We start from the raw sequence: 18,174 nt of genomic DNA, 5'->3' as shown, positions 1-18,174 counted from the left end.
GTCAAACTGATGTGATCAGTAAATACATCTTTTTAAACGCCACAACTTTTATCTGAAACATTTTTTTCTAAAATGCTTAGTTTTCGAGATATTTCACCGGTCCGGGACTTTTTGAACACCCTGTATATATATATATAAACTTACATAGAATTTTTATTACTTATTCAGTATTTATTTAGAATTTTTTATTTAACTTTTTAGTATTTCAAGAAAATTTTTATTTAACTTTTTAATATTTCAAGAAAATGTAAGAAAATGCAGTACTAAAAAGATAATTAAAAAATTCTTAAAAAATTTTCAGAGTTCTGCGAAAAGAAAATAGAAAATTTTTGTCTCTTGTTATTTTTCGATAAAGTTGATAGAATTCGAGTAAAAAAATTATTGCAACCAATAATTTTTTAGATATAGTAAATATCTTAGAAAATAGAGGTCGTACAAAAAATAATTTCAAACAAAAATTGTTTGTTTCTTTACTTAGAATAAAATTCCGTAATAAAAAATACATGTTTCTATTTAATAAAGTATTGATCTCTACCTGACGTTGGCGGCGCCATGCAAGGTCAAATCAATGGTATCTTCTTATGACTTCCATCAAATTATATAACTTTTGTCTGATATATTTTTGCTGAATGTGCTTGGCTGAAGAATTGTCAGGGTGCATCCTTTAAAATGAGACACCCTGTATACAAGGTGTCTCACCTAAACCAGCTCACCCAAATATCTCCTTCAATTTTCTCTTGCTTTGAGTAACTTATCACAAACGATAGATCAATGAACTGATAAATTGCTTGTAAATGATCAAGTCTTAAAGCTTTCAGAAGTCATTCGTAATGCGATAGCACTAGCAGAGTTGCTACAGAAAATCAATCTTGAAATTCCCTGACTTTTTCATGCTTTCCAGACGACAATGGAGAATTTTCCATGATCAATATATAATCTTCAATTTTAACGTTTGATAACAGGGATTACAGAGAAAGTAGTTTATGTTATTAAAAGCAATACAAATTTAGTTTAGTAACATAATAGTTCTAACATATATTCTTGAAAATTACATTTAGGCTAACAAAAATTATATTAGTATTGGAAAAAAGAATGTAGTTATGAGACGGAAAAGAATAATTAAATGAAAAAACGTTGAGTAAAATATAATTTTAGTTATTTTGTTAACATCATGATGTATAGACTAGCATAGATGTATACATATTCATTATAAACTAAGAAAATCTTATTTCTCGTTGAAATAACATTTGAATTCCTACTATGTCTATAAAGTTTTAATTTTAAAATTAAAAAAAGAACTTGACATATTAATAAAATCCCCAGTGACCTTTAGAAATTTAGTAACCTTTAGTGAAATTTAATAGGTATTTAGTAAGTATTTAGAGATTGAGAATTCTTCTCTTATAAGTCAGGAGTACTATTCTGTACACGCTTACTGACAACTGTCGGATCGGTAGGCACCGTTGTGTAACATTTCTATAGTATAAAAAAGCTGTGCGACGTCTACCGATTCGACAGTTGTCATGTACGAAATAGTATCCCAGAGAGGGTTACCTTAATTTCAAAGAATTATAAGGAAAGACCAAAATTCCAGATTATTTTATATTTTCCCCTGACATATTCCGATTTTCCATGACAAATTTAAATTCCATGATTTTTCGCGGTTTTCCAGGTCTATAGCAACCTTGACTAGTTTCATTTTAATTTTCAGAGTCAAAGGTCAATTCAAAGGTGATGTCACACATATCTAAACGTATTTTAACATCAGCTAACGATGCAATGAAAGAAATATATATTTATATGCAAAAATCATCAATGGCCGTGAAAACTCCGAAAAAAATGACTTTGAAATTGATCTCTTCATCTTATTCAATTTACGTATAAAATTGGTATATTTGGTAAAATTATTATTGTGTATATATATACACATATATATATATATATATATATATATATACATATATATATATATATATTATATATATATATATATATAAAATTTACGTATATTATTGGTGATCTTGACTTTGACCTTAGTGGCCATTGTCAAGGTTATTTTAAGGTCACGTTGATTTTTTTAAATAAACCCCTATTTATATATTTATTATTATTTATTATTTATACAGGGTGAATATTATATACCGGAACACCTGAATATCTCGAAAACAAAGCGTTGTATAAAAAAATGTTACAAAATACAAAAGTTGTAGGGTTCAAAAAGATCTATTTTATGATATTAGCAGTTTGACCTTAAGTTGCGTCATAAAGATCAGGTCAAGGTCACAATGATGTTTTTAAATGGATACCCCCATTTTTTATTGTATATTCTTGTAGCTTATCTCGAGAGCTTTCCAAAACACTATACTTAAGTATTTTTTCGTTAAGTACTTTTCGAGTTAAGAGGCTTCAAAGTTACGCTCTTTAGCATTAGCGCGCGTGGATACCGTAGTGACGAGCACGAACGCGCGCTCGTATTAATAGTAAATAGCGTAAGGCTGATGGCCTAAAAAACGTAAACGCAAGGGCAGCTCTCGTTTACCGCGCTTGTGTTTACGTTTTTCTCTGCCTTAGCTTACCTTAATCGGCCGGATATGATTTTCCTCTTGCCTTAATCGGCCGCGCGCTAATGCTAAAGAGCGTAACTTTGAAGCCTCTTAACTCGAAAAGTACTTAACGAAAAAATACTTAAGTATAGTGTTTTGGAAAGCTCTCGAGATAAGCTACAAGAATATACAATAAAAAATGGGGGTATCCATTTAAAAACATCATTGTGACCTTGACCTGATCTTTATGACGCAACTCAAGGTCAAACTGCTAATATCATAAAATAGATCTTTTTAAACCCTACAACTTTTGTATTTAACATTTTTTTATACAACGCTTTGTTTTCGAGATATTCAGGTGTTCCGGTATATAATATTCACCCTGTATACTTATATTTCCTATATAGGAATATATACCCTATTTTTACTATATCCCTATTTTTGATTGTATACTCTTGTAGCTTTCGAGAGCTTTCCAAAACACTATAATAACGTATTTCATTAAGTATACCTTGGGTAATGCTAATGCTAGCGGTACTGTAACTTTCAAATTTCATTATTCAAAAAGTATTTAGTGATAAAATACGTTATTATAGTATTTTGGAAAACTAAGAGAGTCGAGAGAAGCTACAAGAATATGCAATAAAAATAGGGGTTTCCATTTAAAATAATCAACGTGACCTTGACAATGGCCGCTAAGATCAAAGTCAAAGCCATCAATGGATGGCCCCCTTTAAATCCTACAACTTTTGTCTAGACATTTTCTTCAAAAACGAGTTCCTAAAAAGATATTTTAGTAGGTCATTTTAAATGGATATCCTGTACATTTTAGACATAGTTGACCAATAAAATATGTTGGTTAGTAGGATCTCTAAATTTTATAGTATTATACTACTTCTTTTGAGAATTTTTAAGAAATATCACTTATCAAACTGCACTTATAATACGAGCGTGTAGAGATAAATATTTATTCTTGAAATTAATCGTTTGTTTCTCAAAAAATTACAAAGTATCTAAAAAGTATATAAAGATAAAAATGTTGAACGTATCCTATAAATAAAATACGTAAAATAACAAAAATCTTAGTTATTACCAATTTTAACAACAATTCCTCTTTTAATATTAGATTGTTTTAAAATTATCTGTATGACATTATTGTATGATATTATTGAATTCAATTCAATGTTTTTTTAGTTTTTCCCTGCTTTGATATTGTTGAAACAAGAAAATAATATTCTATTTGAAAAATCTAAATAATATTGAAATATCTTTAGCAAATAACAACAAATATTTTTCTTTTTACACTACCAGATGTAAAAAATCATATAAGAAACATTGAAGTAAGTCTTTTTATCATATCTACTATAGTTTAGTAATTATTTTTAATGATATTTATTTTGAAATACGTGTGGGGTTACCAGACCCCCCATCGGGCGTCTGCCTAGGTAGCGGGTTGGGAAATGCCCACCGGTGTCATCCTTAGCCGAGAAAATAAAATGCACGGAGTGGACCTGGCACTAGTTAATTATGAACAATGGAAAAATCAAATGCGGAATGCACCCCATGTGGCAATCCAGTCATGGATCTGGAAAATCCACCCTCTACGGAGGCTGACCCCAAGGATTCTGGAGGAGGGAGGCAACCGTTATTTAAATTGAGCAAAACAGGCAAGATAACATGAAACCACTTGCAAAAAAGGAATAAAAATGAGAGATGCTGTATGAGGTAGAGAAAATAAAAGTTTTGGAATCTCACTTTAAAGCAGCTCACGAAGAAATCCAAGAATTAAAGAGGATAATTGGTACATTACAACCTAATAGAAAATATAGCCCAACTAAGTCGGACGAAGAGTCAAAGAGCAAATAGTGGCTAGGAAAATTGCATGGTTATTTACTAAAAATAAAAAAAAGGAAAATCACGACATCATCTGTGAAAGAAATCGCATACTAAACCTAAAACTGTCTGAAATACAGAAACTGGCAAAAGGCATAATCCGCCGCCAGTAATCTTAAGCAACGTAAATAATTATACTGGAATGAATCAAGTATTACAAGCAAGAAATATCAAATTTAAAACCAATCAAATGAACAATGAACAGTTAAAAATAAACGTTAATACGGAAACAGATTATAGAGATTTAACCAAACTCTTGAATGATGTTAAAATTGCATGAGAACAGCACTTTTATGAGAACAAACAAACAAGATCTAAAAAGTTATGGTTAGGAATCTCCACCCCTCATGCAAGTCGGAAGACATAAATAATGAATTATTAAATAAAAGTTATAAAATACTTGAGGTAACAAATAAAATCAAGAAAACCAAGGAAAATTGGGGGGACATTAAAACACCACTCCCGCTGTTCATATTAATCTTTCAGAACTCGGAAGAAAAAAAATTTATTAAATATAATACCTATGCCACATAAGAGTTAAAATCGAAGCACTTAGAAAAAATAAACGAATTCCATAGCGTAAAAGATATCAACGATATGGGCATACTCAAAGATATTGCCAATGGAGAAAAACTGTGCTAAATGTGTAAACAAACGCCTGACGGTTGATTGTAACAAATCAAGAAGTGCGGCGCTAAAGTGCTTTAGCATTTGGTAAGAATCATCCTGCTAGCTATCATGCTAGCTTAGTTATCATGGATGCTTAGTTGCAAGAGAACTGCAAAAAAGAAGAGATCAATTGGAAAATCCTAAAAAAATGCAAAATACTTAGCAGAGAACATTTATTTCCAAAAAAAAGTTACTGAAGGAGTATCATACGCACAAACTATACAGGAAAACCAACTTGAATAAATACAAAACGAGGAGCAATCATTATTGCAAATGATGCAAAATATGTTAAATATGATAAATAAATTCACAGAAAGACTAGATAGATTGGAAGCCAAAGAAAAGAGAGCAGTAGCTGTAAAGTTAAAGTAATGGATAAATGCGATCTAAGAATAGCAACATGGAATGCGAACGGCTGTGACGTGGTGGCGTTTGAATCCCGTCACAAGGACCACGGTTGGAGAGGGAGCGGCTGAAAGCGCTCCTCCTCCCGGAGAGCCGGCAACGAAATAGATCCCCGTGGGAAGAGACAAACCGTGAAGACAAATAATAAATAGGCCAAGGCTGTACGGGAGAGCTCTCTTCTTTGCGAGTCTTCGGCCTGAGCAATTAGCCTTTCCTAAGCGAAGTCCGATAGTTACCGATACCGTCGCGACGAGCACTCCTGGAGCAATCAGGATGCCTCCGCGTAGTCAGCGGACGTCAAGCGGGTAACGCCGAACCGCGAAGTCGCGAGCCGAACAATCCGTGGTGGCGAGTGAGTGCTGCAGCGGGAACACGAGGGCTACGCCAATGAGGGCGGCCGCAGGAAGAACGAAAGGATCGCGGGAGGCCAGGAGGACGACGACACGAAAACGAGATCCATGGTCTGGCAGACTCTATCCCAAGGCGACTAAAGGCCTATCAAGTCCGTAAAGAGCTCTAAGCGCGTAAGCTGGTACATCGCGGTGCGCCTCCGAAAGACTTTCGCGAATAATGTGAGTAACGACGGACACGCCGTTCGAAAGTAGTTGCGTATATCGCGTATTGTAAATAGTCGTGCGCATTTTGAGTGTTTTGCGTTTGTCGTGAGTGTAGCGTAATTGTAAAATAGTTCGAACAAATCGTTGTATATACCAGGAACATGAGTTCATGTAATCGCTTACCCTCCGAGATCCTAGCCTCCGCGGACGAACGCTCTCAACGAGCTAGTCGCGCCCGTACCGGGTGGTTCATCACTGATCGTTCATCGGCGGTCTCTGCTAATCCGACTCCCCGGTAACCGTTTCCGCACCTGGCATCCAATACTAAAGAACGAAGTAGTCGTGGAAATAACCGCCTGGGCGGAATCTATGCGTAAGCGTCGAGCCGCGAAAGAAAGCTCGCAGCCGGCCTGGGGAACATTCGCGAGCCACGTCACGCGGCATCCAAAATAAAAGAAAAGAAATAGAATTTTATTTCTTAAATAAAATTATCTTAATAATCTTATATAAAATATTGATGTGTGTCTCATTAGAAACACACTCGACAAACCGGATTTACTTAAAATGCAGTGGATATAAAATCTACCAAATCCGGCATATCCGGATAACCAAACCAAAGGCGGAAGTGCTGTCGCAATTAAGAATAACATTAATCATTATGAGGAGCGACATATACAAAATGCAGAAATACAGCTTACAATAGTAGGTGTTAAGTATACTAAACAAATATTAATAGTTGGTGCTGTATATTGCTCGCCGAAATATAATCTTAAAAAGTTATATTATAAAAAAATTCTACAATACATTGGGACAAGGTTCATTTTAAAAGGGAACTACAATACAAAAAATGTAGACTGGGGATCCAGGCTGACAACGACAAAAGGTAAAACATTGAGAGAAGCCATAAGAGAAATGAGGTGTAACTATCATTTCACTAGAAAACCGACGCACTGGCCCGCTGACACAAGTAAAATACCTAATCTACTAGATTTTTTCATAATAAAAAGGGTATTACCAAATTTTTTTGTATGTAGAGGAAAGCTTTGAGTTGGACTCGGACCACTCTGCAGTAATCTTAACTTTGAATGAGAGAATTATTAAAAAGAAAAGTAGACCGACGCTAACTAACAAAACAACCGATTGGGTAAGCTTTAGAGCTGAACTTCAAAATAAAATTGAACTAAAAATATCGCTAAAAACTAAATTGCAACTAGAAATTGAAACCAAAAAATTCTCTAGTGTTGTTCAAAGAGCAGCTTGGAGCAGCACTAAAGAATATATCTAAAACAGTAGGCATCAATTACCCTAAAGAGGTAAGAGAGCTAGTTAAGGACAAGAGAAGAGCCAGAAGGAAATGGCAATAAACAAGAGATTCTGTTGACAAAAATATCTTTAATAACAAAAAACAACGGCTGAAAAGAGAATTACAAAAGCTAAAAGAAGAATCAATTAATAACTACATAATGAAGTTAGAAGCGGATGAAACGGAATATTCATTGTGGAAAGCAACGAAAACGCTTAAAAGGCCGACTATCCAATCACAACCAATAAGAAAAAAAGATGGAACGTAGGGAAAGAGTAATAAATAAAAAGCTGAAGTATTCGCTAAAATATTTAAGCCCAACGACATTCATACTAATTTGGTTGTCGAAGAAATGGAAAACTTTATAGAAGAAGAAATTAAATTGGTTATTCCGAAAGAAATACAAAATGAAATCGTGACTAACTTAAATCCTGAAAAAGCGGGGTTTGACTTTATTACAAGTGAGGTTTTAAAACAAATGCCTAGGAAAGTTTAATTATGTTAACATATCAGATAAACGCGGCTTTTAGACTAAAATATGTTCCAAATGTATGGAAAGTTGCTAAAATTATTATGATATTAAATATGGTTCCGGATTTGAGCCGCGTGGATTCATCTTTATTTGATTACGACGTTCCGCGAACATTTCAGTCCGCTTTATTAAGGAGGAACGACCGGATGCCGAGTTGCTCCTGAGAGATCTTCCTTTATATAGTAGTTGATACAGGGGGAGAGGAAGGAGGAGACAGGAAGTGGGAGGGGGTTGGCAGGGGGATGGCGGCGGGAAATTTCTTGTCTGTCATGTTTTAGAAATCGGGAAGACGGATTGTCAGATTGGACTGATTTTTTGTCCATTACTCCTGTTGAGATTGTTGAGATGCTTTTGAATTTCCAAGGATTCCCTGTATTTCCTAGGGAAGTAATTGTTGGTTGTGACCAGTACTGTTATTTCGTTGAACAGGATTTTGTGTTCGTTTTTTAGATTGTGTTCCGCTAATACTGACTAGTGTTACATTTTTCAGATTGCGCTTTGATATTCCTTTATACGTGCGCTCACCATGCTCCAAAACATGACAGACAACAAATTTCCCAACATTATCCACCTGCCAACATTATCCCCCCACTTTCCTGTCTCCTCTCCTCCTTTCCCCCTATGCCAACTACTATATAAAGGAAGATCTCTCAAGAAAAACTCGGCATCGGCTCGTTCTTCCCTGATGAAGCGGACTGAAATGTTTGCGAAACGTCGGAATCAAACAAAGATGAATCTACGCGGTTCAAACCCGGAAACCAAATCTAATATGCATGAACATCGCAAAAGCCTAAAAAATCAAAGTTATTATGATACAAAAACCAGGTAAACCATCAAATAAGGCCAAATCGTATAGATCTATATCGTTGTTGCCTATTATATCAAAACTATTTGAGAAATTGTTCCTAAAAAAATTGAAATAAAAAATATAATACAGAACCGTTAATTCGGATTTAGACAAAAGCATTCTACAATGGATCAAATTCATCGAATAACTGATATCATAGAAAAGACATTGAAAGAAAAACAAATCTGCTCTGCGGTCTTCCTAGACGTGGTTTAGGCCTTTGATAAGGTCTGATGTGAGAGGTGTAAGTTACGGGGCTAGTGTGCAAGTTAAATAAAATACTACCGAAGCAATATACTACTAACTTCGTATATATCGGACAGATTATTTAAAATAAAATATGAGGAGGAGTACTCGGAATTGAGAGAAGTGAATGCAGAAGTATCTCAAGGAAGTTTTCTGGATCCTATTCTCTGCTTGCTGTACACGAGTGATTTTCCGCGAATGGGAAGTGTGACAGTTGCCACTTTTGTGGACGATACTGCTTTGTTGGCGAAGGGTTCGACTACAGAAGAAATGAATAATAAACTCCAGGAAGCTGGTAACCAGTTTTTTCAATGGACTAAAAACTGGAAGATTAGACTTAACCCCTTCGACAGCACGTTCAGTTCCACCGTTCGTGCCCCTGTGGGTAGAAAAAAAGCCGGAGAATTTTTTTAAAACTTGACATATAGAGGTTTTTGGGATCGTTGAATACAATTTTGAGGTCAGAACTATAAAATTTGAAATGGCGGGTCTAATAGAGGCAAAGATATAAAAATATGATTTTTATAAAATCCGATATTGAAGAATTTTTCGGTTCATTAAACACGAATTTAATGTTTAACTATTTGATTTCAAAGTTGCGGATTCAATATGGTGATGAAAAGAATGAAAATTAAATTGTTATAAAATCCGATATTTAAAAAGTTTTGGGTCAATGAACAAATTTGAAGTTAAAATATTCAAATTCAAAGTAATAGGCTCAATATGATGAATAAAAAATCAAAATCTTTTTATTATGAAAGCTTATACCCAATCATATAAAATCATAAAAAATCATATAGTCATATAAAACCATATAAAATATATTAAAATTCAAGAACTTTGACAATGGATAAGAGTTTTGTAGTTATAAATATTAGAGTTTTGTAGTTATAAATATTAGAGAGACATTTCAGATTTTCATTTTAATAAAATCGACCAAGTTGTTATTTTCCGAATAAATGATCCGTCATTTAGAATTTTGGAATGTTGACTTTAAATTCGTATTCATCGACACCAAAAATCTTTAGTACCAAATTTCAGCACAATCGGATCATCTTTAGCACTTTCATCCGCCATATTGGATCCGCCATTTTGAATTTTGGAATTTTGATGTCAATTTCGTATTCCGCAATAACCATAAAGTACCAAGTTTTATGAAAATCGGGCATATCAATCAGAAAATAAACGATGTGCGTTAATACCCATTAAAGCACAAATATATTCCGCGCCATATACAGGGTGTCCCGCATAAGGCATGCCAAAAGAAAAATATAAGTAGAACAGATAAAACTGAACAAAAATTGTAGAGGTCATTTTTCAAACAACCACGTAAAATTTCGAGATATTAATAAAATTAGTTGGACAAATTAGAGCGCGCGACGCGACGGGCGGGACATACGGCTCGCCGCGGCCGGCGAAGAAAATGGACGATTGCTCGCGGGTCAATTTCATAGGCCAAAGAGGTGGGCCGTTCGCTAGCATATGGAAATGGAAAGCTCCGTATATGCGTCCGTGTACGTGTGCGCTCTGAACGTCGGGCGACGAGTAACAGAAGGAGATAGATATATGACGTCCCATCTCTTTCTCTCGTGCACGCGTTATTCTTTTCACAGGGACCGTCACGGCAGCGATGCTGGGCACGCGGCTTCTATGTACAGAAAGAAGAGCCAAGTACGCTTAGCGCTTGAACTGTCAACATACATGTATAATGTACGCGCATGCATGGCTGCTTCTTGTGTATGTGCACTGTTAAATCCGTAATGTCAAATTAATATATTTGAGTAATTTAACTATTCCTATAAGTATTAACTATTCCTATTTGAGTATTTTAACTATTCCTATAAGTTGCCACTGCTCCTACTAAATATGTCGTTAATTTAACTAAGATAAGTAAGATAATGGAGTTAAATAATTTAACTTAAACACAATGTTTTGTGTTAAAATAGTAAATTTCGATACACATGATAATTAAAAGTAACTAAATATTATTGAAGTCAAGAAACTGATTTAAATTAGACTCTCAAATATTAAACAGTGTACGGGCCGCGTCTTCTGTTTGGTATCACACCGTGACCATCGCTGATTCGCCTGAGCGAGAGAAGAAGACAGAACGTCATACGTCTGTCTCCTTGTATTACCCGTTGCCCGACGTTCCGAGCACACACGTATTCGGATGCACATATGGAGCGATGTCTTTCACTATGTTATCAAACGACCGAAGTCTCTGCGTTTTAAGCCTGTTCATTTAAACACAAATTCTCGCATTACATTATCAGCTGCTTGCAATATCCGACAGCGACATACGACGTAGAATCAGAGCTGGGAAATCGTGCCCGGGCGCACTGGCGTTTTACTTCTTCCACTTCTCACACAGAGAAGCTTCTGTCCGTCCGTGTGACTACGCGCGCTCGGCCGAGTTCGGCGCACCGAGCGAGAGAGAGAATGTCATTCCCTCGCTCGGTGCGCCGAACTCGGCCGAGGGAACGTAGTCACACAGACAAACAGAAATATCTCGGTATGAGAAGTGGAAGGAGTAAAACGCCAGTGCGCCCGGGCAAGATTTCCCAGCTCTGATTCTACGTCGTATGTCGCTGTCGGATATTGCAAGCAGCTGATAATGTAATGCGAGAATTTGTGTTTAAATGAACAGGCTTAAAACGCAGAGACTTCGGTCGTTTGATAACATAGTGAAAGACATCGCTCCATATGTGCATCCGAATACGTGTGTGCTCGGAACGTCGGGCAACGGGTAATACAAGGAGACAGACGTATGACGTTCTGTCTTCTTCTCTCGCTCAGGCGAATCAGCGATGGTCACGGTGTGATACCAAACAGAAGACGCGGCCCGTACACTGTTTAATATTTGAGAGTCTAATTTAAATCAGTTTCTTGACTTCAATAATATTTAGTTACTTTTAATTATCATGTGTATCGAAATTTACTATTTTAACACAAAACATTGTGTTTAAGTTAAATTATTTAACTCCATTATCTTACTTATCTTAGTTAAATTAACGACATATTTAGTAGGAGCAGTGGCAACTTATAGGAATAGTTAAAATACTCAAATAGGAATAGTTAATACTTATAGGAATAGTTAAATTACTCAAATATATTAATTTGACATTACGGATTTAACAGTGCACATACACAAGAAGCAGCCATGCATGCGCGTACATTATACATGTATGTTGACAGTTCAAGCGCTAAGCGTACTTGGCTCTTCTTTCTGTACATAGAAGCCGCGTGCCCAGCATCGCTGCCGTGACGGTCCCTGTGAAAAGAATAACGCGTGCACGAGAGAAAGAGATGGGACGTCATATATCTATCTCCTTCTGTTACTCGTCGCCCGACGTTCAGAGCGCACACGTACACGGACGCATATACGGAGCTTTCCATTTCCATATGCTAGCGAACGGCCCACCTCTTTGGCCTATGAAATTGACCCGCGAGCAATCGTCCATTTTCTTCGCCGGCCGCGGCGAGCCGTATGTCCCGCCCGTCGCGTCGCGCGCTCTAATTTGTCCAACTAATTTTATTAATATCTCGAAATTTTACGTGGTTGTTTGAAAAATGACCTCTACAATTTTTGTTCAGTTTTATCTGTTCTACTTATATTTTTCTTTTGGCATGCCTTATGCGGGACACCCTGTATAGCGTCAATGCTGTCGAAGGGGTTAATGGAACAAAATCTATATCTATTAATTTTACAAATAGAAATATAAAGAAGTTACCGGTTAATATAAATGACACTATTCCGTACGGAAATAATGACAAATATCTAAGTATGACTTTAGATGTGAAACTGAGATGGAAGGAACATGTAAAAAAGAAAAAGAATGAACTAGTACTCAAACACAGACAGCTTTACTGGCTCTTGGGACGTAAGCCTAAATTATCGGTTCAAAACAAGAAATTGATATATAACCAGATTTTGAAACCTATCTGGATATACAGTATATAATTACGAGGTTATGCTAAACAGTGCCATATTAAAAAGATTCAAACTTTCCAAAATAAAGTTTTACGGAACATGATTAATGTCCCGTAGTATATACGAAGGCTGCAAGATAAGTACCCGTGTTTAATGACTGATGGCGTCACTGACTTAAAGTCTGTATACCATCGTTTAACGCCATCTTCCGAACGACGCCAGTCAAAATTTTAGACAGATTTATCGAATAGTTTTGTTTTGAAAGTGGACAAGTTTGTGTTTGTTTGCAACCATGGAAAAAGAGAAATGTCGGTCAGTGGTCAATTCCTTTTTTTGGATGGAAGACGTGTGAGAAAATCAAAATGAAGTTGCATGCCGTTTATAAGGACCATGCACCTTCGATGACTACCATCAGATATTGGTTCAATCAATTCAAGCGTGGCCGACCATCCGTTTTTTATGAAGAGCGTCCAAGTTGTCTGATTGAAGTGACTATTGAGGATATGGTCAACAAAATCCATGATATCGTGTTAGCAGACCGCAGTGAAGATCAGAGAAATTGCTGACATTGTAAATATCTCAGTTGAACGCGTACAAAATATCTTACACGAAAAATTAGGCATGAGAAAGCTATCGACTAGATGGATGCCGCGTTTGCTCACAGTGGAACAAAAACGAAATTGCATGACAACTTCGGAGCACTGTTTGGACATGTTTAAGCGCAATCTGAAAGAGTTTCTGCGGCGCTTCGTCACTGTTGACAAAACATGTATCAATCACTACACGCCAGAAACGAAAAAACAGTCAAAACAGTGGACTTCACCCGGCGAACCTGTTCCAAAGAAGGCAAAAACGGTTCCATCGGCCGGAAAGATCATGGTCACCGTTTTTTGGGATTTGCGAGACATCATTTTTACAGACTATTTGAAGAAGGAAGGAACAATCACGGGACAGTACTGTGCTGATTTATTGGGCCGATTCGACACTGAATTGAAGAAACGGCTCCATTTGGCGAAGAAAAAGGTACTCTTTCATCATGACAACGCACCAGCTCATTCGTCAGCAATCATCACAGCAAAACTGGTCGAATTACGCTACGAATTGCTATCTCATCTATCCTATTCTCTAGATTTGGCCCCCTGCGATTTCTATTTATTTCCAAACATGAAAAAATGACTTGGCGGAAAGCGGTTTACGTTAAACGAGGAAGTCATTGCCAAAACAGAGACCTATTTTGCGGAGTTCGACAAATCATATTTTTTGGATGGTATAAAAACGTTGGAATATCACTGGATTAAGTATCGAGCTGAAAGGAGAATATATTGAAAAATAAGTAAAGACACATTTTTAAAAATGCGTCTCCTTCCCTAACACGGGTACTTATCATACAGTCCTCGTACGTTATAAGGATCTGCATAGGGATCTTGGAATTGAAGACTTAGCAAGTGAAATAAAGAGATTCGTCATTAAACATGAGGTCCGTCTGCGTTAACATAATAATGTTGAGACCACACGTCTTCTTGATAGTGAGAACTTAAAAGGTTCAGAAGAACAAAGTCTTTCAAACTGATGAAAAAAGTCTTTTGAACTGATGAGAGTTCAAAATTAGCGATGAGATATTGTGTAAGACGCTGCCGGGCGTACTAAAAATTTTAAAAGTTTAATTTGCCTGATAAAAGAAATAAATTAATAGTTAGTTTTTAAGATTAGTTTTAATACGTATATACTATATATTATTTAAAAAAACTTATTTTGAAAAACTTGTATCGTTATGTGCATGTGTGCGTTCGCATACATACGTATTTGTGCGTACGTACGTACGTGCGTGCGTAGACTTTTAATTATAATAATTATATATTAAAATAATTATATTATTATATATTATTTAAATACATTTTTACAAACGAAATTTAGTTCTTGTGTATTCATTATATACTTTTCATAAGCTACTTCTGCAACAATGCATTCAGACTTTTCCTCATATATTGTTACAATGAAAGTTATTAAAATTTTTATTAAAATTATTAAAATTTCACATTCATCAGTGTTGCGAAATTATTCGGAGAACAACTTTTTATAGAATATTGTATATTCTCTTTAAATAGGATTTTGTTATTTACTAGTATAAGTTTAAAAAACTATTATTTATATTGTCATTCAAAATTTATCTAAATTTATATAAGATTATATAATTCATGGCTCGGAACAGTTTGCCAATTTCGGCCTATTCTCAGGAGTTACACTTTCTATCTTCTCCTTGCCGCACGGCGGAGCCCCGTGAAGTTAGCCCCCCAAAATTCGAAAAAATACAATTTCTATACCTAATTCGTTTGCTCATCGTTTGCACATGTTTGCACATCAAGAATTTTCATTTGCACACCTCTAGTTTCAAGGATATTGAAAAAACAATTTTGGGGGGACCAACTTCACAATAGCCCCCCAACATTCGAAAAAGTAAACTTTCTTTAGCTCAAACGATTGTACATTGTTTGCACATGTTTGCACATCCAGAGTTTTCGTTTGCACACATTTAATTTAAAAGAAATTTAAAAAACAATTTTGGGAAGGCTAACTTCACACTAGCCTCCCAAGTTGCTCAAACTTGACGCACAATGCATGTAATTAATAGATTCTCGTTTGCACATTTCGAAACAACTCGAATTTTCGTTTGCACACCTCTAGGAAAAAAGTTATTTGACATTAAACTTTGAGGAAGCCAAACTCACACTTGCCGAAATTTATAACTGCAAAATAAAATTGTTTGACGTATGATATCGTTAGATCTTTGTTTGCACATTTCGAAACAAGTTGAATTTTCGTTTGCACACCTCTAGAAAAAAAGTTATTTAACAGAATTTGGGGGGAGCTAATTTCACACTTGGCGAAACCTAAGTTAAAATTGCAGGAAAAATTGTCTGACGCATGATATCGTCAGATTTTCGTTTGCAAATTTCGAAACGTCGAGTTTTCGTTTGCACATCTCTAGAAAAAAAGTTATTTAACATTGAATTTTGGGGGAGCTAACTTCACACTTGGCGAAACCTAGATTAAAATTGCAGGAAAAAATTATCTGACGCATGATATCGTTAGATTTTAGTTTGCACATTTCGAAACAAGTCGAGTTTTCGTTTGCACACCTCTAGAAAAAAAGTTATTTAACATTGAATTTTGGGGGGCTAACTTCACACGTAGCGAAACCTAGGTTAAAATTGCAGGAGAAAATTGTCTAACGCATGATATCGTTAGATTTTCGTTTGCACATTTCGAAGTAAGTCGAGTTTGCGTTTGCACACCTCTAGAAAAAAAGTTATTTAACATTGAATTTTGGGGAGGGGCGAACTTCACACTTGGCGAAACCTAGGTTAAAATTGCAGGAAAAAATTGTCTGAAAATAAAAAAAATAACTTTTTTCTAGAGGTGTGCAAACGAAAACTCGACTTGTTTCGAAATGTGCAAACGAAAATCTAACGATATCATGCGTCAGACAATTTTTCCTGCAATTTTAACTTAGGTTTCGCCAAGTGTGAAATTAGCCCCCCCCCCAAATTCTGTTAAATAACTTTTTTTCTAGAGGTGTGCAAACGAAAATTCAACTTGTTTCGAAATGTGCAAACGAAGATCTAACGATATCATACGTCAAACAATTTTATTTTGCAGTTATAAATTTCGGCAAGTGTGAGTTAGGCCTCCTCAAAGTTTAATGTCAATAACTTTTTTCCTAGAGGTGTGCAAACGAAAATTCGAGTTTTTTCGAAATGTGCAAACGAAAATCTATTGATTACATGCATTGTGCGTCAAGTTTGAGCAACTTGAGGGGCTAGTGTGAAGTTAGTCCCCCAAAATTGTTTTTTAAATTTCTTTTAAACTAAATGTGTGCAAACGAAAACTCTTAATGTGCAAACATGTGCAAACGATGTGCAAACGAATTAGGTGTAGAAATTGTATTTTTTCGAATATTGGCTAGATTGGGGGACTAACTTCACGGGGCTACACGGCGGGCCTCGCAAGTGACGGTCGCGGCTAGTTGCGGCTCCAAGCTCAGAGGCACGACCGTCACTTGCAAGGTTCACCGCGCGGCAAGGGGGAGATAGAAGGTGTAGTTCCCGAGAATCAGCCGAAATTGGCAAACTGTTCTGAGTCCTGATATAATTTATAGCTAAAATTTTGAAACATGTAGATAAAGATCTTTAAAAACAGTTAATCTAAAAAATAGTCAATAAGTAACGAGATCATCTGTGTGTCGAAATGTATCGATTTTCGACATATCATATTATATATATATATATATATATAAATAGTAACTAACCTTAATAAGACCGAGACTGGAGTCGCTGCGATTCTCTAAACTACAAATGCTGAACTTCATATTAGGCAAATCAAGTCGGTGTGACAGTTGACGTTGAAAACTTTGATGTCTTATTGGTACAATTGGTAAAGTGGTTTGACGTAGCACCTAGCAAAATTAATATCAATATTGACGACACGTCCATACAAATTTTACAGGATGGTTCGCTAATTCAATTATACGAACGAAATATACCTTCTTATTTTCCTTTTGTTCTTGAACATATTCGTGAGTGATCGGTTCTGACTGGAGATCTGGAAGAGAATGACTGATACGAATCGCATTCTGTTGAGTCTGATCCATCTCGGAGTCCTCGATATTCTCGTGTCGTGACATGCCTATCAACCATCGCCATGTGGAAGAGCACTGGTAGCTTACCGCCGCCAATAAGATCAGACCGATTAATGCCACTCCTGCACCGATCAAAAGCTGATACGGTAAAGTTTCGCTCCATTCCTCTGTAAAACGGAACATTTATTAAGAAAAGTTAATGAGTAACTTCAAATTGAAATGTTAATAACAAATATAACAAATAAGTATTTGTTAAAAATATAATACATTTGTCAAGGTTACTATTTATATTAATTCATGTTATGTGATTTTACTTATTTCTCAAAACCTGTGAAAAATAATTTAAGTATTTGCGCAAAAGAATTAGACTCTACAGGCAGATCGTAAAGATTCGAGTAAAATATTCACTCACGCACATTTACATCACCAAAGAAACATTATACAGGGTGTTCGGAAAGTACCGGGACGCCCGAATATCAGGAAAAATATAAGTTTTACAAAAAAATGTTTCAGACAAAAGTTGTGGCGTTTAAAAAGATGTATTTACTGATCACATCAGTTTGACCTTGGGTTGCGTAGCGAAGGTCAGGTCAAGGTCACATTAATTTT

The 18,174-nt window shown here is 35.8% G+C and overlaps 1 protein-coding gene across 4 annotated transcripts in view; it reads right to left on the bottom strand.

Annotated features, from left to right (window-relative positions):
* The window catches only part of LOC116849315 (synaptotagmin-10-like), a 526,459-nt gene that overhangs the window by 311,287 nt on the left and 196,998 nt on the right, over nucleotides 1-18,174 (bottom strand). For all 4 annotated transcript variants that reach the window (XM_032826343.1, XM_032826345.1, XM_032826344.1 and 1 more), the window contains exons 2-3: nucleotides 17,470-17,732; nucleotides 17,236-17,382 (exon numbers count right to left, since the gene is read on the bottom strand). In XM_032826343.1, coding sequence (XP_032682234.1) covers nucleotides 17,236-17,382; nucleotides 17,470-17,732 — 410 coding nt within the window. The remainder of the gene's footprint in view (nucleotides 1-17,235; nucleotides 17,383-17,469; nucleotides 17,733-18,174) is intronic.

This window comes from Odontomachus brunneus, unplaced genomic scaffold, assembly GCF_010583005.1.
Source record: "Odontomachus brunneus isolate Ranch 3 - 2012 unplaced genomic scaffold, Obru_v1 Obru_scaffold_111, whole genome shotgun sequence".
Classification (NCBI taxonomy): Eukaryota; Metazoa; Arthropoda; class Insecta; order Hymenoptera; family Formicidae; genus Odontomachus; species Odontomachus brunneus.
Note: the sequence above shows the minus strand (reverse complement) of the source record. Positions and strands in the feature narration are given on the sequence as shown.